The 25,482-nt window shown below is 39.9% G+C and overlaps 1 protein-coding gene across 3 annotated transcripts in view; it reads left to right on the top strand.

The window, feature by feature from the left end:
- The first annotated feature begins 276 nt into the window (after positions 1–276).
- The window catches only part of samd4a (sterile alpha motif domain containing 4A), a 152,375-nt gene continuing 127,169 nt past the window's right edge, over positions 277–25,482 (top strand). The window contains exons 1-2 of one of the 3 annotated variants that reach the window (XM_069916947.1): positions 277–641; positions 1,185–1,722. In XM_069916947.1, the coding sequence (XP_069773048.1) occupies positions 1,527–1,722 (196 nt within the window). In that variant the 5' untranslated portion in view covers positions 277–641; positions 1,185–1,526. Of the gene's footprint in view, positions 642–1,184; positions 1,723–25,482 lie in introns of those variants that run through there. The other 2 variants (XM_069916946.1, XM_069916948.1) reach the window with 2 other exon arrangements.

The following is a 25,482-nucleotide window of genomic DNA, read 5'->3' as shown; positions in this document are numbered from 1 at the left end:
TGAAATAATTGCATTAAACTTTTTTTTATCATTACTATGGGTATTGATTTGCTTCTTTATTTCTCTTGTTTTGAACTCCAGGAACCTTCTGTAGTTTGTACTGAAGGGGCAAGATCGTGGCCAGCTCGTGGTGGGTGGGGGGGGGGGGCTGCGAGGGCAACCGGCAGGGCGCGCTCTTGACCAGTTTGTGAACCAGCTCATCGTCACCAGGCACTTTTTACACCAACGGGTCCAGTGGTCCGTCAACTGCCCGGGGGGGGGAGTTTCCTGATCAGAAAAAGATACCGTCCTGCCCCTGACCAGAGACTTCGCCGTTGCTGTGGCTCCGAAAGCGACTCGTCTCGCGCACGCGCGCTGCGGGTGATGAGCGCTGAGCCGCGGACCTGGGAGCGCGAGGCTCTGCGTGGAAGCGCAGCGTCGCTCCGTTCAGTCGTTGTCACCCCCGCCCCCCGCGCGGCCTCTCTTTCTGGCCGGCCCATGACGTAATGCCAATGCGAATGAGTGCCCCAGCGGTTGGGACGTGGCTAAAAATAAATTCAGCTGGGGAGTCGGCGCCTGCCGTCACTGCTGCACAGGGGGGGCGGGGGGGAGAGGGTTGCGCCAATAGAATCCGAGGCCGGGCCTGAGCTCCCTGTGCGGAGGTGAGTGAGCGAGCGAGCAAGGGCGGGCTGGAAGCGTGGCGGCCGTGGCAGCTGGAGCGGGAGGAGTTGATTAATCATGTTAACCCACGTTCCGGCTTTCATGTTATTTTTAGGGGAGGGAGGGGTGTTCATGTGCGACCGACCCACAGAGTCCGAGTTTGGAGTTAACTTTTCCGAATTCACTGCCTTAAAATAAACTGAGTGTGGAAAGTTGCCCGACACTGAAGCAGCTCTCGGACAACCGCCTGTGGAGTTGCTGAGTCTCCGCCGTGTTATATTAAGGTGGAAGGCGACGCTGGGTTTATTTCGGTCGCCGAGAGGAATTACGTGGCTTCTGGCGACGTTTCACACCGTCCACCGACGGGCTTGGAAAACCGGTCTCTCCAGACATTTCAGATCCTTTCGGGACGTTTTACCTCCCCGGGGTGGTGGGGTGGGGGGGGGGGGGGGGGGGAGGACATCACGATCTCAATGACCAGTTGCAGGAAAGTTTGAGCGATTTATAATTCACCGATAGTCAATACAAACGGCCTTCCTTTCCAGTTTTGGCCATGCGTGGAAATGTGGGCGTTGAGTAAAGAAGTCACGCCGTGGGGAAAGGAGACGCAGAGCCAAAGATTTGCTCATTCGGGCGGCTGATGGACTTGGAGGGTCTGCGAGATTTTTGTCCCACTGATTTCCTTGGAGGAAGAGGGAACGTGTCAACAGTGACGTTATTCTCCAGAAAAGGGAAGAAAAATTGCAACTGGACCCCCACACACACACACATTTAAAAAAAAATGTGACAAGCCCTCCTCTCCATGCTTCAGAGCTCGGTTTTCGTGTTGAGAGGTGGTGACTCGTGCTGAAGAAGCCCCAGGAAAGTGCCGAGGTCCTTTCTTGATCATGATGTTTCGAGATCAAGTCGGCGTTCTGGCAGGATGGTTTAAAGGTTGGAATGAATGTGAACAAACTGTAGCTTTGTTATCCTTGTTGAAACGAGTGAGCCGAACCCAGGCTCGTTTCCTTCAGATATGCCTGGAGCATTCTTTGTCCGATTGCACCGAGCTTCACGTTCTCGAGGGAGAGGCAAACGATGCCGGTAAGTTTAATATTTTTTTTTTGTGTGTGTTGTGTTCTTGTCTCTGATTTGAGTTGCATAAAATAGTAATCCGATGTTCAAATGTGGTCATAACCTTCCGATTGTGTTTAATTGCGGTGCACAGCCAACACCGTATCAACGGAGGAGTAAACGCTTTGATGCGTCTAGTTCTGCAATTTCCTTCGCAATAACCCAGTCATGTCACGTAGAGTCTGGGGATCCTGTGCTTTCTGGACAACGTGGCTTGGTTTCTTTTCTAATCCTATCAGTTACACATAGATTTTTTTTACACATTCAATACCGGTTAAATAAAGAAATTAGAGAGTTTAAAAATTCAAATACAACTATTTCATCTTAATCTAACCATTAACCCAAAAGGTGGGTGTTTAAACCCGTGCTGAAAGTACGTTTGGAAAAGATCCCTCTTGTAAGACTTGAAGCAATTTTCTATCATTCAGAAAAAAAAATGAACGTTTAACGTGTGGACCCTGTTCGGAGAGAGATACACCGTCACCCTTGCAGAAACTACACCTAAAAATGGTGTGTTAAGAATGAAAGTCCTGATGTTCCACTCTTTGACAGGATTGACTCCACCCCCATAATTGTTTAAAATTGCTGAAAAGTTGTAACACCCGATAGGTGTATCTTGAGTATATATATAGATTTTTCTCGAGGAATACAAAGGGTGTACTGGGGAGAAGTAACAGAAGTCTGTGTTCACCGATTGGTGGAAATCTTTGAGCTCGATTGCAGTCAGATACTGAACAGAGCCCTTAGTGTTTACTCAGAGAAAAGAATGCACAGTCCTCTTCCAGCTGTTCCATATTAGAGCACGGAGCCTGCAAGACTTGGCAGCTGTCTGTACTGCCATTTGCTGACGGCCCCCAGTACTACGCTGTGTGCATTCATCTTTCACTCTAGTCTGTGAATGTGAGATCATATTGGGGGATGGGAAGGCAGATTTTGAATATTTCAATGATTATACTTCAATTTAGATTATGGAAGTGTCAAGAATACAAGGGCAACGTCACCTCGTAATCAACTCCCAAACATGCATCAGTAATTGGATCAAATTGGACTCAAACAAATTTAGATAGAGTATGGGTGGTGCGATCCATGAGATGTTCAGGAAAGGGCCCCTTTGGATTCTTATCCAATGACTAATACATAGTTCCATGTAAAGGAAAAACGTATAAAAGTTTGTTGTTGAAACAGATGCCTAAATGGATGTTGCATTAGTTACCAGTGCAATCCATAGAGGGTGGAACCTTGCCATGAAAGATGACAAAATTGCTATGTTTCCTCTTCTATCCATAATTAATTGCATTAAACTTCATAGGGAAAAAGTGAACCTGGTCCAAACATGTTGTCACTTAAATTTACTTGACAGTGAAATTCTTTTATTCAGAATTAACCAATTTGAGTATAATTTTTCAGTTCAAATTGTAAACTATAAAAACTGTTGGAACCTCAACCTGAAAATGAGTAACCCTAATTTTTCAGTATCCAAATATACTGTTGTTACCTTTAATATTGTAAATGGAAATGAATGGAGGAAGGAACTGCTTACACAAAATAGTCAACTGATTTGCATAATCATTAGAACCTTCAGCTGCTCTTTAAAGGATAAGGATTAATCAATCTAATTTGGGGCTGTAGTGATATAGAATTGATAGTTGAAGTTGTTCAACACAGAATTGGTCACTTTTACATAGTTCATGGGGCCCATGCTCTTTTTTTTTCAGAACAATTTAGTTAATTCCAACAAATAATTCCTCTATTTAGCAAGTTAAATCTCTTTTGATTTGAAATGTGTTCAATTTACCCCTCAACCATTCAAGGCTATGCACCTGTCCTCATAATTTTAACTTTGTAGCATTATTCCAACTGCAAATATTTTCTTCTAATTTGAGAGTACTTTAGATTTTCCATGCCTTTTCTGCTCTCACAGTAATTTTGGCCCTTTCATGTTAAAGATTAGTTCAATTAAGTGAAGGAAAATTGCTGATATTAATGTGAACTGAGGTATTTACAATAATCAATGAAAATTATGGACTTTGGGGTTACAGTTATTTTTCATTTGCACTGAGTGATAATTTAAAGTTTTGGCAAATTTTGTGAGTGTTGCCATTCCTTTCCCTACTTAAATTGAAAAGATGCTTAAAATAGATCTTTAGTCTACATGTGCACATGTTATAATCAATATTTAGCGCTCTGTTAATTGTTTAAAAGCTAAACTAGAAATGTTCTGTTTTGATGTCCACTAGTTATTTTTAGTGTGATTGGCAACTTGGGTGGTTTGATGGCATTATTGCTACTGGAAACCAGAAATCTCCTGGAATTGACCATGAATTTAAAATATTAGAAAAGTGCATGTTCTTGTCATAGATGGCTGGATATTTCTAGGAAGCTTCTCTTTTCAGGGTCAGTGATAACCATATAACCGTTTACAGCACGGAAACAGGCCATGTCGGCCCTTCAAGTCCGTACCGGTTCACTTGAACAACTCCATTAGCTCCTCCGCAAACTCCTGAGGAAGTAGAGGCTTTCTTCATGATGCCATTGGTGTGTTGGTTTGATTGCCATTACTTCAAAGTTTTCCACTATTTGAGATTCAAATATCCCTTTTCAAAAATACTGAGGACAGGTTCATTCTGGACTTTGTACAACTCTAATATCAATTTATTCTGCATCCAGTCTCATAACAAGGTCCAGTATTACTTTTTCCTGTTGGATTTTTGTTGCACTTGAGCATTGGCTTTTGCAGAAAATTAACTCCTGCTTCTTCCATTCAAACTACTCCTAACCTTTGTTGATGGACTGTTTACATAGCAAGTAAATCTTGAAATTATTCTTTAAAAAATTAGAGCTATTAGGTCAGAAGACAATGTTTGGTCAGAGTTTAGCCTTCAAAGCTATTGGAAGAAGAGGATTTCAGATTTGGGACCTTGTGAGCTGAATCCTTGGGCAGCTATAATGAAAATGGAGGAGTATTTGGATAATCAGAAGGATGTGCGTAGAATGAGTTTGGATGGGCATTTGAATTACCAGTGGTTGCAGTGGAATTAGTGGGCTGAAGAACCCACTTCTGTACCCTTTGACAAGGGGCCATGGGCTGCGGGAGATTAGATGGTGATGTAGAAAATTGAAGATGAAGATGGCTATTTCAGATGTTTAATAGGGAGCTGGAGTAATTCAATGAGCCAAGGTGTGATGGATGATTTAGAACAAGATGGGTCACAGATAGGACTGATATGGATGACCGTTTATTGAAGTTGAAGCAGGAGAAATGACCATAGTATGGGGTGGTATTATTGGGTGTGGAGGTAGCAAATGTATAAGGCTAATGCTTAGAGTAAACAATAATCTCACTTAATGGGCAGCGTCAAAAGATGTCATGGATGTGGAAATAAGCAGTTTTAATGATTTAGCATGAGTCCTGAAAGCTTGCCTCTATGCCAGAGACGAGTGCTGGGGAAGAATTTCAGATTTATTATCAGTATACATATGACATCAGAGATTCTTTTTTTCTGCGAGCAAGGCAGAATTCCCATTTTTGGCAGTGCAAAACAAAAACTGACTCAATGTACACATCTAAACAAATTGTGCAATACAGAAAGGAAAAAAAATCAAAAGTAAATAAGTCACTGAGTTTTTTGTTGAGGAGTCTGTTGAGGGTTAGCAGTTGTTCCTAAACCTGGTAGTATGTCTTGTGGCATCTATACCTCTTCACTGATGGCATCAGCAAGAACAGAGCATGAGCTGGGTGGTGTGGATCCTTGAATGCCACTGCTGTCTGACGGCAGTGTTACCTGTACATGTTCTTGATGGTGGGGAGGGTTTTGTCTGTGTTGTCCTGGGCTGTGTCCACTACCTTTTGCAGGCCTTTCTGCCCAGGGGTATTGGTGTCCCATTACCAGACTGTGATGCAGTTGGTCAGCACACTTCCCACTGCACATCTGTATAAATTTGGAAGGGTTTCTGATGTCATTATCAAACCTCTGCAAACTCCTGAGGAAGTATAGACTCTGACATGGTTTCTTCACGATGCTATTTGTCTGTTGTCTTGTTGGAGATGGTAAAGAGGTATAGATGGTTTTAATTGCCACGTGTATCAAAATTAACTTGAGAGGCTGTGTTGCAGGACAAACTAAGTGCTTTGGGACTCCAGAAGTAAATGATGTGAGAATTAGTCGGAAAGCAATTGCAGCTGATTTTCTGACTGTGTGCACAAAAATGGAATAAGGCAAATGTTGTTTCCTCACTGGTCAATAAGGATAATGAGTTATTGTGACAAACTTATGTATGTAAATATTTTAAGTAAAAGCTTTCAGTGGCGTAGGGCTAGACAAATTGCCATTCGAGCATGGAAAAAGGCAACAAATTATAAGGAGTTGAACAGGAAAGTGCGAATGCTATTATTGTAGTGCAATACCCAAGCATTTTGGTGTATTTACTACAATCACAGCATCTTCAGCCTATCGTGTTTCACTTGCTGGAGAATCTCAGCAGGTCATGCAGCATCTGTAAGAAGTAAAGGGAATCCAGTGTTTCTGGCCCAAGCTCCTACCAAAAGAAGCTATCGAAGCAGGTACAATAACAATGATCAAAAGCCTTTTGGATCGCTGCATGGATAGGAAGGGATTCCAAGGATGTGGTCCAAACTCCGGGCAAAGAAATGAGAGGTTAATGTGAACTTGGTAGAAATGTCCCATACTGTATGACTCTTTTGTAGTCTTCATTGTAATTTGTGATTTTAATATATCAAATTTAAAGGATTGATACAAACTCGAGATGCAATCTGGACAATAATATTGCACATTGAGTGAGAGGCTTTCAATGATGGTCGATAATTATAGGTTCGAATATTGGTCCTAAAATTAATACCGTGTGGAAAAATATGCTTTATTCCTTAAAACATTTTTAAAAATTTTTGATCATGTATATATTCCTATCTTTATTTCATGTTCTGCAAAATGTTTGCCATTGTAATTAAAATGTTTCCTTGTGAAATCTTCATTGAGATTAACCAACTTCTATAACTTGTTGATTGGCAGCATTGAAACAGTATAAATCACTGGATTGTTGGGGCATTTTGTATCCTCCCATATGCAAGATCTATGCAAAGTGGCTGACAAGTATTGACGAAGTGATACATATTGTCTTAAGTTGCTGGTAAACATTTGTCGACAAATAGTGTGTTTTCAGTTGTATTGCTCGTAAATGCTGTTACTTTTAGCCATCTGAGGCAATGGATTGATTTTCATTTAATGCCTCTTTTTAGTGAATATTCAGGATTAAAATGCAAGCCTAGATTATTAGTTTCAGTCTATAATGGTGTTTGACTTCATTACCTTAATCTGGAAACTTCCTGATCCAATTTACCACATTATCATCCTGATCATTGATGTAGTTGACAAACAACAATGGTCCCAGCATTGATCCCACAGGCACACCACTAGTCAACATTGTATTCAATGCTGACTGATGATGGCAAGCATCCCAAATGCTCTCTTCACTGGCCTAACTGTACCGCAGTCTTTAAAGAGCTATGAACATGCATCTCCAGGTCCCTCTGTTCCACAACACTTTAGGACCTGAGCATAGAACACTACAGCACAGAAAGAGGCCTTCAGCCCATCTAGTATATGCCAAACTGTTTTCCAACCTCTTCCCATTGATCCACACCCAGTCCATAATGCTCTATACCACTCCCATCAATGTAACCACTTAGTCTTCTTTTAAATATCTAAAACAAACCTATGACCATCACCTCTGTTGGCAGCTTGTTCCAGACTCTTACCACCCTCAAAGAAAAGTTCCCCCTAACGTCCCCTTAAACATTGAAATGAGTTATTTCCCTCTTTTCCCCCTCTAAATATCAAAGGATCTGTTTTGAATTGTATTGTTCCATATGCATTAAATGTACAGTTTTTAAAAAAAATAGGGATGCTTTAATATTAGCAATTATCTTAGTGTTCAGAGGAAAAATATTACCTTAACTGCAGAGTCTGAATATATTTGTAAATATTAATGGATGGTGGTGATTGTGAATGAAAAGAAAATCACATACCTGAAGTGAGGAGATGAAATTTTTAATGCGTGTTTCATCTTTACTTTTCATAATTGTATTACTATTTTGATGTTTGACTGATTTAATAGCCATTTTAGTATAGTGTGTGAAAAATTGTTGACTTCCATTTGGCTGTGACACTTGAATATTTCCAACTATTGAACATGGTTATAGCAGCATTAATATGATTTAAATTCCATTTTTATCACATTGATACTTTTGACATGCTGTATTTTTCTTAAACTGTCAAGTGTTTTTAGAATAACAAGTATTTTTGATCTTTTAAAACACAAGACAACTTTTCCTTAAAATGTAAAAAAAAAACTTTTCCCAAACTCCAAGATGAACTTGAGTTATTTCTTAGGAACTGTCTTCTTTTGATATTGTGCATATTTCCATTTCGATTCACCTATAATGATTGTAATATCTCAGATGTTTTAAAGTGCTTTTCTTTCACTTTGAGCTGATGTAACAAATTTATGAAAGCTTAAACTTAATACTTAGCCTGGGGAGGGAACAAAATAACGTTTCAAAAATGAATGAAAGATCATTCAGTAATAAGGACATTGTGATTTTTTGCAACAAGTAACAGATTGAATAATTGGGTGAAAACCTATCAAATGAAGTTTAATGTGGGTAAGTGTGAGGTCATGCACTTCAGTATTATCAAAAGGGAGAGAGAATACAAAAGAGCAAAACTAGATTTGATTGGAAAGTGTTAATTTAGGTCCTCTCGCACTTCCTCTGGTTTCATGTTAAAATTTCGATCTTTGAGTGGACTTGCCATCAAAAAACAGAAAGACTGTTATGGAATTAAAGGGGACCATAATTGCATGACTAAAAAAGTTCATGCAAGGTGAAAGAAAAATGCCTTTGGCAGAGTTTTAAAAAAATGTGAATCCTGTCCAAATGCAGTGGTTTGAGAGAAAACTAACCATTCTGTGATTACTGTTGCTTTATGTACCAGCTTCTGAATTGCTACTGGATTGTCAGAATGAACTTCTTTCTGTGGCAGAGCAAGGAATAGAGCAGTTTTTTTTGTGGGAAGAGACTACAAAACAGTTAAGAAAAGATTCAAGGAGGTACTTGATGTGTATTTTGGAAAAATGCAACATGCCTGCAGATTCCTTGGAATCCATAGCCCAGTATTGTTCAGAGTGGAGATTAGAATGATATGGAGAACTTCTATCCATTTGGGAACACCGAAACCTTGAACAAATAGTAAGAAACACATCACTCATTAACTAGTCACATGCCAGCCCCAGCTGGCACCTCATGTGCAACATGTGGAAAATACTTTTGATATCTTTATCCATCACTTCTGGACGTATAAAATCTGAGCAACTGCTGAAAAAGGAGATATCCTTGTTGTCAAGAAATTTGACAGCAGTTAACAATTAAAGTTACTCTGACAGAGCAAAATTTTCAAAATGCTCAATGGAAATTTAAGTTGGAGCTACTTCAGATATTAAAGTAAATGACCAAAGATAAATCCAAGCAGATTTTAAGGAACATCTTAAAATAGATAAGCCTTTAAAAGTTGGAGAGAATTCTGGAAATTATCACATTACTGCTGAATAAAGGTGCTTCTTAACTTAGGATGGGGTTACATTCTGACAAACCTATCCTGTCGAAAAAGAATACCTCACCTACCATTTTTTAATAATTACATTTTGAATTTAAGCCATTAACGTACACAGCTAAAAGCATACTGGGCATGAAGCATGTTTGAAGCATTGAACTAAAATTAATTGATGGATAGTGGGGATGCTAAAGAGAGATCGGAATTCGAAATTGAAAGTACAGATTCAAACCATCGTAACTTCAAAAAATTGGAAGTCGGATCATCCTAAGTAGGGGAGCACCTGTATACAATCTCCTTAGGATAACGTTATTACACTTGGGCATTGATCTGGAGGTCAGGATGAGAGAAGTGCAAATATATTGCTGCAAGTTCAAGTTGGAAAAAGTATTGAGAAGGCATTTGAAAATGGCAATAATTATTTACTTAAGGTGTAACTTTACCAATAATTTAGTCTTGTAGTCTTCCATTTATTTTTCTCTGCAGTCTTCTCTACCAGTGAGTGATGTGAATATTTGAACATTATACAGTACATGTTTGAAGTTTTCAAAGAAAATTGAGATTGATTAGGAAAGCAGTCAAGGTAAAGAATCAAACATGATCTTAATTGATGGCTAAGCAGGCTCAGGAGACCACTTGTTATTTGTATCATTTTGCATAATGTATGATATGACTGTTCTGCGTGAGTACAGTATGTTTGAAGGATACATAAAATCATGAAATCTTTGATTTGGTGTATCAGGGTGCTTGGAAAGGTCGTGATTTTCTTACTGAGCTTCATTTACTCAATTATATTTTGATTTGGAGTTGTGTTTCAGGGGACTTTATTCTGATCTATTACCACAACGGAACAACATTAGCTGTTCTCCAATCCTCTGACACATCACTTGTGGCTGAGAGTATTTTAAATACCTCTGCTGTGGCTCCTATAACTTTTCCATGTGCCTCCCTCAGGGTCCAAGGAAATATGTTGTCAGGCCCTGTGGATTTGTCAACCATGATTTGGTTCAAGATGGCAAGCACCTGAGGAGTCATGTGATGGAGTAGTGGCCGGTCGGGAAAACCAGCCCTCTCCAGGAAAATAGGAAAAAGCAAAGCATAACAAAAATAAAATATAAGAAATAGAAGATAAAGATACAGAGAAGAGAAAGAAGATGGCTCCCAAGAAGGAGAAAGTAAAAGCAACTGGGAAAAAAAGTGGAAAAGTCGCCGGAGAAGATAGAAGAAGGCCTTACCTGCACGAAGGAACAGGACACTGTAGTGGCAAGGAGCACCCAACCCTCAAGGTCAGTACCTGCCCTGCGGAGTTGCGACCCACCAGCCGGTACACTACAAAAATGGCTCTCGCTGCCAAACAAAAGTGCGCAACTACGCATGCGTGAGGAGTCGCGCATGTGCAGTGTGCGATCAAAGGAGAAAGAGGACACCAACGGGAGGGGGGCTCAGCAGAGGAGTGGGCTATCACAGAGCGAACAGCTGAGGGACGCCCGACACCAGAGTGCGCAGCTGGAGGACGAGGAAGCCAGCAGAAGAGGGAGCGATGAAACAGACGAGGGAGACAGACAGAAGGATGATTGACAAGAAGATCAACGTCAGGAAGCACCACAGACGAACAGCCCAGGAGGGGAGGACCAATAACAAGAGGCCCAGCAAGAAGAGGCCCGACAAAGAGATACAAGCAGCTCATCAGGAAAAACAGAAGAGAGAGACACACAAAGAAGAGAAGAAGAAGACTCAAACACAGATACAGACACACAAGAAGAGGAAGAAGAAGACCAAGATCTTTACAGAGAAATAGAAGGTAAAACTGGTGGACAAAGAGAAATAGAAGGTAAAACTGATGAACAGAATATAGATAAAGTTTTTTTTGAAGAACAATGAGATCACTAAGAGAATGGTTGTCATTAGAGTTTAATGCAATTAAAAGGAAAATGAAAAGAACAGAAGATAAAATGCAAAGGTTAGAACTGGTAATGACAGAAATAAGGAAAAGAGTAGAGAGTGTGGAAGAGCGGGAAACGGCTGTACAAATGGAAGTAAATTACTTAAGAGAAAAATTGGAAGAAAGTGACAAAAAAATTAGAGACACAAGAGTTGTTATCTCAGAAAATGGATATGTTGGAAAATTATAGTAGGTGAAACAACATAAAAATAATGGGCCTAAAGGAGGGTGAAGAAGGCACAGATATGAAGGAATTTATAAAAGGATGGATCCTGAAGGTCCTGGGAATGACAGAAATGCAGGAAGAAATGGAAATAGAAAGGGCACACAGACCATTAGCTCCAAAACCACAGGCACATCAAAAACCAAGATCCATCTTAGTAAAATTTTTGAGATACACGACAAGACAAAATATGCAGGAACAGGCAAGGAATAAAGTTAGAGAAGATAATTAACCATTGGAATACAAGGGTCAAAAAATATTTTTTTACCCAGAGATAAGTTTTGAACTCTGAAAGAGGAGGAAGGAGTTTAATACAGCAAAATCGATTTTATGGAAAAAAGGTTACAAATTCATATAAAAACATCCAGCTGTACTTAAAATGTTTATTCCCGGGGAGCAAAATAGACTGTTCTTGGATCCAGAGACAGCACAAGAATTTGTAGAACATTTGCAGGAAAGGAGAAGAGATGTAACAAGAATGAAGAACGGCGATTAAAATATATATAAAGATGTAAAAACAATTTATATGTAAAAAAACTAAAGAGGGAAAAGAGAAGGGATGGAAGGAAGTAAGGGGGGGAATAAGAAAGAGCTTTGTTATATGTATTTTTTTTTTTAAAAAGGTGTTTTCTGGAGAGGGCTGGGTAGAGTGGGAATAACCGTGACTGCACAATCAGTTGACGCTGTGACCAAGATCGCAATCCAAATGAAAAGGGGAGTTGTGGTTGCCCGGCAAGGGATATGGGGCAACTTAGAGAGGGGGGAACTTTTGGGGTTAAGGTATTAGTGGATGTTGGAACTGCGGGGATACTTTGTTTTAAATGTGTTGTCATATATTAAGTGTAATAAGATGAAAATGGGGAAAAGGGGGATGGAGGTGGCGAAGAGGTGTATGCAAAGTATGATGGCCATGTTGAATTATATGACTATAAACATTAATGGAATACATAACCAAATTAAAAGGAAGAGGCTACTAAATTTATTGAAGAAGGGAAAAAATGGATGTAGCATTTGTGCAGGAAATGCATAAAAAAATTAAAGAGAGACAGGGTAGGACACGTAACGGCAGCATCCCATAATTCAAAAGCTAGAGGTGTAGCCATAAGAGTTAACAAAAATGTACCAATCAAAATAGAGGAGGAAATAATAGATCCGGCAGGGAGGTATGCAATGATAAAGTGTCAGATATACTCAGAATTTTGGAATTTGCTCAATATATATGCGCCTAACGAGGAGGATCAAAAGTTTATGCAGGATATTTTTTGAAGATTGCAGACACACAAGGAAATATATAGATAGGAGGGGATTTTAACCTTAATTTGGACCCAATGTTGGATAAAACTGGACAAAAGACAAGTAAAAAGAATAAAGTAGCCAAATTTATGGTTAATCTCCATCTATATGTTCTTGGTGGGATGTCCTCCAGTTCTATTGCTAATAACGGGTGAATGATCAGATAGCAATCTAGCTTTATATTCAGTTTTCCTAACTCTCCATTGAATATGGGCTGACAACAAAAACATATCAATCCTTGAGTATGTTTTATGCCTATTCGAATAATATGAGTATTCCTTCTCTCTTGGGTGCTGCCTCCTCCATATATCCATAAGTTTTACTTCCTGCATTGATTAAACATAAATTTGGCTACTTTATTCTTTTTACTTGTCTTTTGTCCAATTTTATCCAACATTGGGTCCAAATTAAGGTTAAAATCCCCTCCTATCAATATATTCCCCTGCGTATCTACAATTTTCAAAAAAATATCTTGCATAAACGTTTGATCCTCTTCATTAGGTGCATGTATGTTGATTAAATTCCAAAATTTTGAATATATCATTACATTCCTCCCTGTTGAATCTATTATTTCCTCCTCTATTTGATTGGTACATTTTTATTAATTAATATAGCTACACCTCTAGGTTTTGAATTATATGATGTTGCCACTACGTGCCCTACCCAGTCTTTCTTTAATTTATTATGTTCCACTTCAGTTAGATGCGTTTCTTGCACAAATGCTGTATTTTTTTTCTTTTTTCATGAAATTTAATAGCCTTCATTTAATTTTGTTATGTATTCCATTAATATTTATAGTCATATAGTTCAACATGGCCATCTAATAACCTTTACACCTCATTTCCGCTTCCTCACCACCATCATCCCCCTTTTCCCCATTTTCATCTGTTTTCCCTTTTTGAACTCAAAGTATGACAACACATTTAAAATATAAAATACTCCCACATCTAATAATATTTGAACAGTTGAAGTACAAATATGGAATAACTCATGGTATAATGTTTGCATATCATCAATTGAAAGCTTATTTAAAGGATAAATTGGGGAACAGCTTGTGATTACCTGAAGGAAGCAGCTTTGAATATGTGATTACAGACACAATGATAATTTATAACCAACATGTTCATTAAGCTGCAAGATAAGGAAAATGAAATGAACTATAAACCTAAGCAGAAGTTGGAAAACGATCTAAATATAAAGATAAAAATTGAAGTATGGGAAAAGTTATGTTCTGGAACTATGAAGAGTACAATAAACACAAGGTTATGCATGATACAGTATAATTGGTTACACAGGGTATGTATTCTCAAAAATTAATAAAATGGGACTCAACATTATTGGATAGATGTTTTCGCTGTAAGAAGGAAATGGGAACAACATTACATGCAACTTGGGCATGTACGAAAGTGAACACGTTTTGGGAAGAATTAAATCAGATACTAAATAAAATTACAAAAAAATAACATACCAAAATAACCAGAGATATTTCTTTTAAGTAACGTAAGAAATAGAGAATTAGGCCTCAAAATGGATAAAGGGCAAAAAAAATTCATTATGATAGCCTTAGCGATAGCAAAAAAAATGTATTATGTCAACTTGGAAAATGGAAGAGAGCATGAGTATACAGCAATGGTTCATGGAAATAAATAAATGTATTCTATTGGTAAAAATAACATATAATTTAAAAAATAAAGTCACAATGTTTGAACAAATTTGGGAACCAGACATGGAACATATCAGAGAGAGCTTGCCTACGACCTCCATCCCCTAAAATGAGAATGAAAATGATAAGAAGACAAAACTACTAGATTCCGTGTGTAATAAATAGATGACGCATTTTTCTTGTTTATTTTCCTTTGTGTGAAGATATTGTTTTATGGTTTTATTGTATTGTAAATGTTGAATATGGTTTTTGGAGGGGGAATCGGTAGAGGGGAAGGAGGGGAAAAAAGGGGGAGAAAAGACCACTGTGTAAATTTAATGAGAAACGTTTGCACATATTTTGGTTGATATGGTTCATAGTGTGAAAAATAAAAAAATATATTAAAAAAAAAAGATGGCAAGCACCTCCGTCTCTGAAATCTGTGTAGAATCATGACCTTACTGCTGTTTTGCCTATTTATTTCTATGGTTTGTGGTGGCCTTGGTGTCTGTCCACCAGATACAAAGCTATTTAAGATCTCCCTCAGCTTGTTTGGCTCCATACCAAGATGACCACTCTGATCTTCAAGGGTATCAATTTTGTACCTTGCTATCCTTTTGCTTTTCATATGTCTGTGGAAGCCCTTTGGGTTTCCCTTCATCTTGTTTGCCAGAACAATCTCATGCCTTCTTCTAGTGCCCCCCCCACCCCCCGATTTCCTCCTTCAATTTTTTTTTGCATTTCTTATACTCCAATACCTCATTAATTCCTTGCTGGCTCTAATTACTGCACACCTTTTTAACCAGAGCCTCAATATCCATCCTTATACCTGTTAGTCTTTCTTTTAATTCTGATAGGAGTGTACAAACTCTCTACTCTCGTATTTTCTCTTTTGAAGGCCTTCCACTTACCTGGCACATCTTTGCTAGAAAACAACCTGTTCCAATCTACACCTGACATATACACTTTGCCCTTCCTACAATTTAAAATCTCAACCTAACCAGATCCTTTCCATAATTATCTTGAAAGTAATTTTCAATATGATTAAAAGATCTAAAGTATTTCCTTAAACACACATCCATCACCTGCATTGTCTCATTCCCTAATAGTTGAACCAGAGTTGCACTCTGTAGTTGCAACCTCTATATATTAGGGAAACTTTCCTCGACATTTGTTGAATTTCAGCCCTTTTTATAGTATAGGACTCCCAGTCAATATATAGAAAGTTAAAATCCCCCACTTTCGTTACCTTGTCTTTCTTGCAACTATTTCTCTATAAATTTGCTCCTCCAATTCCTGCTGACTTGAGGTGGTCTATAATGTTAAGTCAAGTTCATTGTCCTTTGATTGTCTAAGTAAAACCTGATGAAACAACATTCTCTGGTCGTCAGTGCCAACATACAACTAGATATAACTCACATACAGGCAAGCAATACATATACAGAACAAGTATTTCATCTCAGCAAATAAACATTGATTCACAAATTTGAGAGTCTCGTATGGTTAGCGTGAGCAGCTCCTTTCATTGTTAAGCATTCTCACCACCTGCAGGAAGAATCTGTTCCTCAGCCTGGTGGTACTAGCTCTCTTACTCCTGTATCTCTTCTCTGATGGGAGCAGTGAAAGATGCTGTGTGCAGGGTGGACGGGGTCCTCGATGTTCCCTCTTTAGACAACAATCCTGATATCTCATATTGATGTAGAGAAGGGAGACTCTAGTGATCCTCTCTGCCACTCATTGTCCTGTGGATTGACCTCCAATCCATTTTCCTGCTGCAACCATACCACACTGTGATGCAGCTGGCCAGAACTCCAAATAGAGCTCCTATAGAAGTTGACATAATGGTAGCCAGTAGCCTTGTCTGCTTCCGACTTCTCAGGAAGTGTAGTCGCTGTGGAGCCTTCCTGACAAGTGAGATAATGAGGGTCCATGATGGTCACTAGTTAAGTGAACTCCCAGGAATTTGATGCTCTCCACTCTCTCTACTACAGAATTGTTGATGTGTAGTGGAGGGTGGATGTTCCTGGTCTTCCTGAAGTCCACGATTATCTCCTTCGTCTTGTTCACATTGAGACTCGGGTTGTTACTCTTGCACCATTTCACCTCTTCTCCGTGGTATGACTGTTATTTTTGGTGATGAGGCCAACTATTGTTGCGTCATCTGCAAACTGGATGACGTTGTTGGAGCTGGATCTGGTGATTCAGTCATGGGACAGTTACGTGAACAGGAGTGGGCTGAGCACATAGCCCTGAAATGTGGCTGTGCTCAGCGTGATTGTGCTTGACATTCTGCAACTGACCCAAGACAGACTTTCCATTAGGAAGTCCAGGATCCTGTTATGGAGAGGGGTGTTGAGTTCCAGCAAGGACAGCTTCTCCACCAGCCTCTGGGAAATGATCATATTAAATGCTGAGCTGAAGTCTGGCATATGTTGCTATCCTCCAGGTGGATCAGGATGGAATGAAGTGACAAGGCTATAGCATCATCTGTGGAACAGTTTCTTCCATAGGCAAACTGGAATGCCCAGCATCTTTGGGAGGTGTGTTTTGATGCATTCCATCTCCGGATGCTCAAAGCATTTCATAATGTCCCATTAATATCTCGTCCCTTTGTTGTTCCTTAGTTCCATCTATATTGCTTCAATAGATGAGCCCTCCAGTGTATCCTGACACTTATCCTGATTAGCATCACTGCCCCTTCCCCTTTCATCTCTCATTCTCTAAATCTCTCCTTCTCTAAAACATCCAAAACAATTGTATTCTGGAAAATTGAACTGCCTGACCTGCCCCTCATGCAACCAAGTCTCTCAAAAGACCACAATGTCATAATTCTACATGTTCATCCATGCTTGAAGCTCTTCTGTCTTTCGGACAATACTCGTTGCATTGAAAAGATGCAACTTTGAACATTATTCCCATCATGCTCAACCTTCTATTTCTTTGCAGGCTTAACTTCCTTTTCCCACCCCCCCACCCCACCCCCCCACCCCCCTGTGTCATTAGTTTAAACCCTTCTGGAGCAGTACTAGCAAACTTTGCTGCAAGGATATTGATTCTCCAGTTCAAATGCAAACCATCCTGCCAGTACAGATCCCACCTTCCCTGGAGAGAGAGAGCAATGATCCAAAATATGAAGTCCTCCTTGTATCATCTCATTAGCCACAATTTAAACTGTATTATCCTTCTATTTCTAGCCTCATGAGCACATGACATGGATAGTAATCCGGAGATCACAACCCTGTAATCCTTTCCTTTAACTTAGCACCTAACTCCTTGAATTCACTTTGCAGGACCTTGTCACCCTTGCTACCCATGTCATTGGAACCTACATGGATCAAGACATCCAGCTGCTCACTTTTTCTCTTGAGAATGCTTTGGGGTCAATCCAAGATATCCCTGATGCAAACACCTGGAAGGTAGCATACCATCCAGGAGTCTCTATCTCATCCACGGAATCTCCTATCTGTTTCCCCTCACCATTGAATCCCCTTGCACTACAGCTCGCCTCTTCTTCCCCTTCCTTTAAAGTCCTGACCATTTTGCCTCGTTCATTAATGGTGAAAGATGCAGAAATTATTTGTGAAATAATAGAAAATTCACTATCTATTGAGCATGTCATAAAGGAACTAGTAGTATGAATAAAGCAATGGGAGTGGTGAAAATAGAGGAACTAAAATCAAGCTAATACTTCAATAGCTTCTGTTAAATTGGATATTTTGGTATTAATCAGTCAAGAACTGGAAAGTGGAAATGAAGATCAATTAACCTAGCATTGGATGTATAAATACAAAACTTCGTTATTCAGCATGCGGTAGCATGGAATTTGAAACACAGATGGCGCATGGATTTATGAAATAGAAGCAACCTCTATTAAAGGTAAGAGGAATGCGGTTGTGCCATTTAACATGGTGTATTTGGATTTTTTGATTAAACATTTGATAAGGGGCCACTAACTTATAAACAAATTTCATGATACATATTTGCATGGATGGCGAATTGGTTAAAGGACATGCAATTAAATGGGTATTTTTCTGTTGTCATATTTACTATGGTCCAATAAGATCAGATCTTCTGAACAACTGATTCCTTCAACTGAGTAGTTGTGGTCAAGTTTGTTAATTAAATTGATTTAGCTGGACAAGAAAGCTGTGAGAAGTGTTCAAAGATTTCAAGAAGAATGCCAAAGATTGAATGAGTGAGTGAGAAGACAGAATGTGTGTGGTGGGGGGGGGGGGGAGGTGAGGAATCTGTTTTGCTACTTTGCAAGAAAAAGTGCATATCTGTAAAATTTAGACATACAACACGGTAACAGGACCTTGCTGCCCAAATACATGAAGTAACCTAAAAACCCCTTATGTTTTAGATGGTTGGAGGAAACACAGCAAGAAGTTAAAACTCCTTACAGAGAGAACTTGATTCAAATCTGGATTGCTTGCACTGTAATTTACATTTTTTAAAAATGGAAATACAGCACAGTACATGCCATTTCATCCCATGAGTCTGTGCCACTCAATTTACACCCAATTAACCTACACTCTATTTTGAATGATGGGAGGAAACTGGGGAAAACCTACATAGACACAGGGAGAATGTACAAACTCCTTACAGCACAGGTTTCGAACACCAGTGCCGATCACTGGTGCTGTAAAGGTGTGCTAACCGTTACGCCAACTTATTTTTCACAACCTGTTCTGTACTTATTTTCATATTATTGGGAACTTTGTAAATCTTTCAAATTATTCCTCTTCTGAAGGAAGTGGGAGATTTGGGGACAACTGTACCTTTAAAATGCATTTTGACAGGGTTAAGTGGGATATGGTTGAATGCAAGCAAATGGAATTAGCTTGGCTGGCATGGACAAGTTGGGCTTACTGGCTGGTTCCATGCTGTAGGATAATGACTGGTTCTTTCAACTATCCTCATGGGCTTTTGTAACAATAAGGTATCCTTCAGATCCCTTTTAAATGATTCGCCTCTTGCTTTAAATCTTTGCCCCCTGAGTTTTAGGTTGCCCTACTTTTTTTTGTTTGGGGGTGGGGGGAGTGTGGCCTTTCTCTTCTTTACTCTGGCAGATACAAATCTACCTGTCCAGACCTTTTTCATAAACTCGGGTACCATTTCAGATATTATCTAGTAAATATTTTCTGAACAGCATTGATACGTCAGCTTCTTAAAACTGGGAATGTACATGGTTATCAAGATGAGGTGCTATTAATGAAGTATATCAACGAAGCTTAACCTGACTTTAGCATTAATTTCTGCAAACAATAAACAATGTTTTATCTTTGCTAATTGAGGTTAATTGACCCTATTGATGATGTATCAAACTGCTAATTCCTAATTGCATATGAGCCTTTTGATATGATTTCCCTGCTTTTCAGAGCACAACAATTTCCCATCTTTCAGATGATGTGCTTTCTTTTTTTTTATTTTTCTTGACAAAATGGACAACTTCACATTATACTCAATTGCCAAATCTTTGGCTGCTAGTAACCAATCCACATCCTTTTGGTCTCTATCATCTGTAAATAACTTTTCTACCTATTTTTATCATCAGAAAATTTAGCAGCAATGTTGTCCAAACAATTTGTATAAATTGTGGGGGAAAAAAAATTGAGGTCATAGCAGCAATCCCTGTAATCATTACTTAATGAGGCAAAATAATCATTGATTCTTTATTTTTTTTGTTAGCCAATTGATTCTCTTATCAACAAGAGCACATTTTATTCACATGACTGCAGCATTTTCACAAATGTTGTTTGGAAATGAAAAGATCGTACATTCACTGGCTCTACTTTATCCACAACATATGCTAATTTTTCAAAGACCTCATTACATTGGTCAAAAACAATTTTTCTCTCAAAACCATGATGCTGTGGGGTCAGGAGATGAGATATTTACCACAGGATACTTCCCTTCTGACCTGCTTTTATTATCACATGTATTGTATTTGTGTCTGATCCAATTGAGTTTCTGGTGAATGCTGACTCCCAGGATGTTGATGCTGAGAGGACTGAAGAGCTAGTAATGTCATTGAATGTCAAGAATAGGAAGTCATTCTCTCACATGTTAGAGATTATTATCGCATGGCAATTTTGCACACCACACAGTTAATTGGATGGGTACTTCTTTGTGACATGATTGATTGAATATTTTAAAAAGAATATTGGTGGAAGTTGCAAGGTTTTATTTATTCAATTTTGGGAATAAACAGCTGGTGCAGCATTTACTCTCTATTCCTGTTCGCCCATGAGAAGATGGTGATCGGCCACCACCTTAAACTTCTGCAGTCCTTCTCGTGGAGATCATCCTGTGGTTCCAACGGTGAGGAAGTTGCAGGATTCAGTCTTTGTGACAAAGGATCTGTGATGTATTTCCAAGTCTTGGATGGGAATTTGATCTTTCGTGGATGATGGAGGTGATGAGTTTATAAGATGCTGTTGGAGTAGCCTCGGTGGGTAACTGCAATGTGTTTTACACTCCATGCTTGAAGATAGCCAAAGCTCCTTTTGACTGTTATGAAATTGATATGTTTAATATTTTAAATTTGTAATATCTGAATAAATTGCAAAGCATTTCCTCGTAATCTCATGCTAATTGAATAATATTGTTCGACTCAATCGCAATTACATTCCACTTTAAATATTTTGTAAGCATGATACAAATAAAGCATCAGGACTGAGAAACAAGATCCACTAAAAAGAAAAAAAAGGATAATGCTCTTGCCTTGTACAATCAGTTGCAGAATCCTAAAGATCATGACTCAAGATTTTCATTTCTAATATCTATTTGAAGATCATTTATTTTAATGGATTGTTGTTGATACTGTTCTTGAAAAGCATAGGCCTATAATGTGATCTCCACTAATAATTCTACCAGCTAATGAGTAGGATGATGATGCAAAGCTATATCTGACTCACAACAATCAAATCTGCAACTTTGTAGTCCAGTAAATAGAATAAAAACAATCTATTTAAAGGACAAGTAGAAATGAAACACATGAAGGAATCTACAAAAACCTCTGATTAGGCTCTGATCACCACCTCCACCTCTTCTACCAAGACTTGGGGGAGTGAGGAGACCCCAAACATGTTCACTTCCAACCCTTAAATCCCAGCTAGAGGCCCTTCCTGAAGAGGCAGAGTCGATGGAGGAGGGAGCTGAAATGGAAAAATGGCAGATGATGAAGGAAAGAAAACCCAAAAAGCTCCACTGAAGAAACTGGCAACCGACATTGCAAGCAGCAGGTCAAACTGCAATCAGAAACCAGCAACTTCTCGTCCTCAAGGAGGAAGCCAGCATGAGAGCCAGAGGAAGAAGTGATAGGAATTCCATAGTTAGGGGGACAAATAAATAGTTCTGTGGAAGGGATCGAGATTCCAGAATTGTATGTGGCCTTCCTAGTGCCAGGGTCTCAGGGTCTGAGATATCTCAGATTGAGTTCACTGCATTCTCAAAAGGGAGGGTAAGCAACCAGATGTCATGGTCCATGTAGGGAATAATGACATGGGTAGGAAGGGGGATGAGGTCCTGTAAAGAGAGTTAAGGGAGTTAGGTGCCAAGTAGAAGGACAGAACCTCTTGGATTGTGATCTCAGGATTGCTACCTGTGCTAGTGAGGATAGAAATAGGAGGATAATACATCTTAACATGTGGCTAAAGACATGGTGCAGGAGGGAGGGCTTCTGGGTCATTGGGCTCTTCTAAGAAAGATGGGACCTGTTGCAACAGGATAGTTTGCATCTGAATTGGAGGGGGACTAATATCCTTGCAGTAAGGTTTGCCAGTGCTACACTGGGAGTTTATATTAGATTTGCATGGGGATGGGTACCAGAATGGCAGAGCAGATTGGTGAGTGTAGGAGGCAAAAGATGATGTGAAAATTGCTTATAATGTTAAAATCAACAGGTTTTGTACGAGGTGGAAATGTTCTCAGGTGCATCTATTTTAATGCAAAAATTTTGTAAGAAAGGCAGACAAGCTTAGATTGTGGATTGGCAAGTGAAGTTGTGACATTGTGGCCTGGCCATCTGTGAAATTTGGTTGCAGGAAGAGCAGCACTGGCACCTCAGTATTCTGGGATTTTGTTGCTTCAGACATGATAGAGCGGAGTTGGGGGGGGGGGGCGGGGGGAATGAAAGGGAGGAGTGGCATTGCTCATCAGAGAAAATATCACAGCTGTTCTCAGGCAAGACAGTCCAGAGGGCTCATCAACTGAGCTAGATGGGTGGAGCTGAGGAATGAGAAAGGTATGACCGCACTCATTGGGTTGTGTGATAGACTGCCCAATAGTCAATGAGAATTGGAAGAGCAAATTTGCATATTAACTGGGGCTCCAAAACTGTAACATAGCTAGATGGCTTGGAGTTTGTCAAATGTGTTCAGGAAAGTTTTCTGAATCAATATATAGAGGTACCAACTAGAGAGAGTGCAATACTGGATCTCCTATTGGGGAATGAGACAGGACAGGTGACAGAAGAACAGTACATCTCCAATTATCCAAAATGGTCAGGACTGGGCCCATTTTGGATAAATGGTTTTTTGGAGAACTGGTCATTTTTTTAAAAAACAGCCCAGTAGCAACAGCAAATCACTTGTAACAGTGTTTAAACAACATAAAAAAACAAGGCGCAGGGTGGGGGGGAGGTGGCTACATCAGGTCCGTCGGGCTGCCGGCAGGACCGTTGTGGAGGGGTGGGGGGTGGGCCATCAGGCTGCTGGATTGAATTTAATTTGAATTTACTTAATTTGAATTTAAGTATTCAAATTAAACAGGGAAATACTGTGAAACCCTGATTTAGCATGATCCCGTTTTATTACGTGATGAGATTTTATGGACCTCCAATGATCGCCTTATAACGTGGTTTCACTGTAGTAGGTAAATTATTGGAAGGTGCTCTAAGAGCTTGGGTATACAAATATTTGGATAGCCAGGGACTGATTAGGGATAGTCAACGTGGCTTTGTGCATGGTAAGGTCTTGTTGAACCAAACGTAGTGTTTTTTGAGTAAGTTACCAGGAATGTTGATGAATGAAAGGCTGTGGATGTTGTCCATATGGACTTTAGTAAGGCCTTTGACAAGCTTCTGCATGGGAGGTTAATCAGGAAGATTAAAATGTTTGGTATTCATGGTGAGGTAGAAAACTGGATTTGACATTGGCTGGACGGGAGAAACCAGAGTGGTGGTGAATGATTGCTTCTCATATTGGAGGTCTGTGATGAGTGGTGTGCCTCAGGGATCGATGCTGGAATCATTGTTGTTTGTCATCTATATCAATAACCTGGATGATAATGTGGTAAATTGGATCAGCAAGCTTGCAGTTGACACAAAGATTGGAGGTGTTGTGGACGCGAAGAAGGTTTTCAAAGCATGCAGAGGCATCTGGACCAGCTGGAAAAATGGGATGAAAAATGGCAAATGGAATTTAATGCAGACGAGTGTGAGGGATTGTATTTTTCTTTTTGAAGGACAAGCCAAGAAAGGGCATAAATGGAAAATTGTAGGGCACTGAGGAGTGTGGTAGAACTGAGGGATATGGAAAAACAGAGACATCATTCCTTGACAGTGGAGCTATGGGTAGATAGGGTTGTAAAGAGAGCTTTCCACCTATTGGCCTTCATAAATCAAAGAATTAAGTATAGGAGTTGGGGTGTTTTCATAAGGTTGTTCAAGACATTGGTGAGGCCAAATTTGGAGTATTGTGTGCAGTTTTGGTCACCTAACTACAGGGAAGATGTCAATAAGATTGAAAGAGTGCAGAGATTTACTAGGATGTTGCCCGGACTTCAGAAACTGAGTTGCAGGAAACGGTTAAACAGATAAAGTTTCCCTGAAGTGTAGAAGAATGAGGGACGATTTGACAGAGGTATTTAAAATTATGAGGGGTCGAGACAGAGTAAATGTAGGTTGGCTTTTTCCACTGGGGGTAGGTGAGATGCAAACTTGAGGACATGGGTTAAGGATGAAAGGGGAAAAGTTTAAAGGAAACATAAAGGGAACTTCTTCACAAAGAGATTGGTTGGAGTGTGGAATGAGCTGGCAACTGAAGTGGTGAGTGCAGGCTCAGTTTTAACAGTTAAGAAGAATTTGGACAGGTCCATGGATGGGAGAGGAATGAAGGGCTATGGACTGGGTACAGATCAGTAGGACTAGGGGAACAAAAGCTGGTTACTGATGAGCCTGACTGTGGGGATGTTCAGCACCCATTGGCCTTCCCCCCCCCCCCCCCCCCCGGCTCCTGGAGACCGAAAGCAGTGCAGAGGCCATCATTTCTCCCCCACCCCCCCCCCCCCCCAAAGCTCTGGGAGATTAGGAGCAGTACAAAAGCAATGCCCCCCCCCCCTTCCCCAGCTCTGGGAGACCAGGACAGTACAGAGGCTATGGTCCCCCCACCTCCTAGAGAAAGAAAATACAAGCCAGTCTTTGATGGAGGAGCACTGCTGGATCTCCCCCCTAGCAACAACAGCAGCTTTTCCTGTGGAGATCCCAGAGGAAGAGTCCCCCTGTTTCTCATCCTGAGTTCAGGGCTGCAGTTCACCTAAGGGTGTGCACGAGGATTCATGCTGATTGAGACTGGACTTTAAGGATTGCAAACTGGAGAGTCCAATAAATAACAAGGGAGATTAAAATAGCATAGTGTCAAATGCACTATGCAATGTGTAATTGCCTTTCAATACCTTGCCAAAGTCAAGGCAAGATGTCACTTTCATGCAAGATTGAGCTGGCACACCTTAGGAACTATCAGAGGTAGGAACTATCAGAGGTAGTCATAATGGTGGCCCCCATGGGTTGTCTGCATGGTCAGAGGAAATTATTATTGTGCATTTGGACTGGTTATCTTGCTGTTGGGAGGCAACTTTGTAATCAGAGGAGTGGGGGGGAAGGGTGTCTCCATAGTGGAATGAAAGTACCATGACACCCTGCTCCAGCTGATCAATGTGCATGACTCTCATGTGCAGAGTGAGAGGCTGGCCATTTTTCAGAAGCTCCTACAGTTGCTGTCAA

This window comes from Narcine bancroftii, chromosome 2, assembly GCF_036971445.1.
Source record: "Narcine bancroftii isolate sNarBan1 chromosome 2, sNarBan1.hap1, whole genome shotgun sequence".
In the NCBI taxonomy this organism is placed as follows: domain Eukaryota; kingdom Metazoa; phylum Chordata; class Chondrichthyes; order Torpediniformes; family Narcinidae; genus Narcine; species Narcine bancroftii.
The sequence above is the reverse complement of the archived record's forward strand: the minus strand, read 5'-3'. Positions and strand labels throughout refer to the sequence as shown.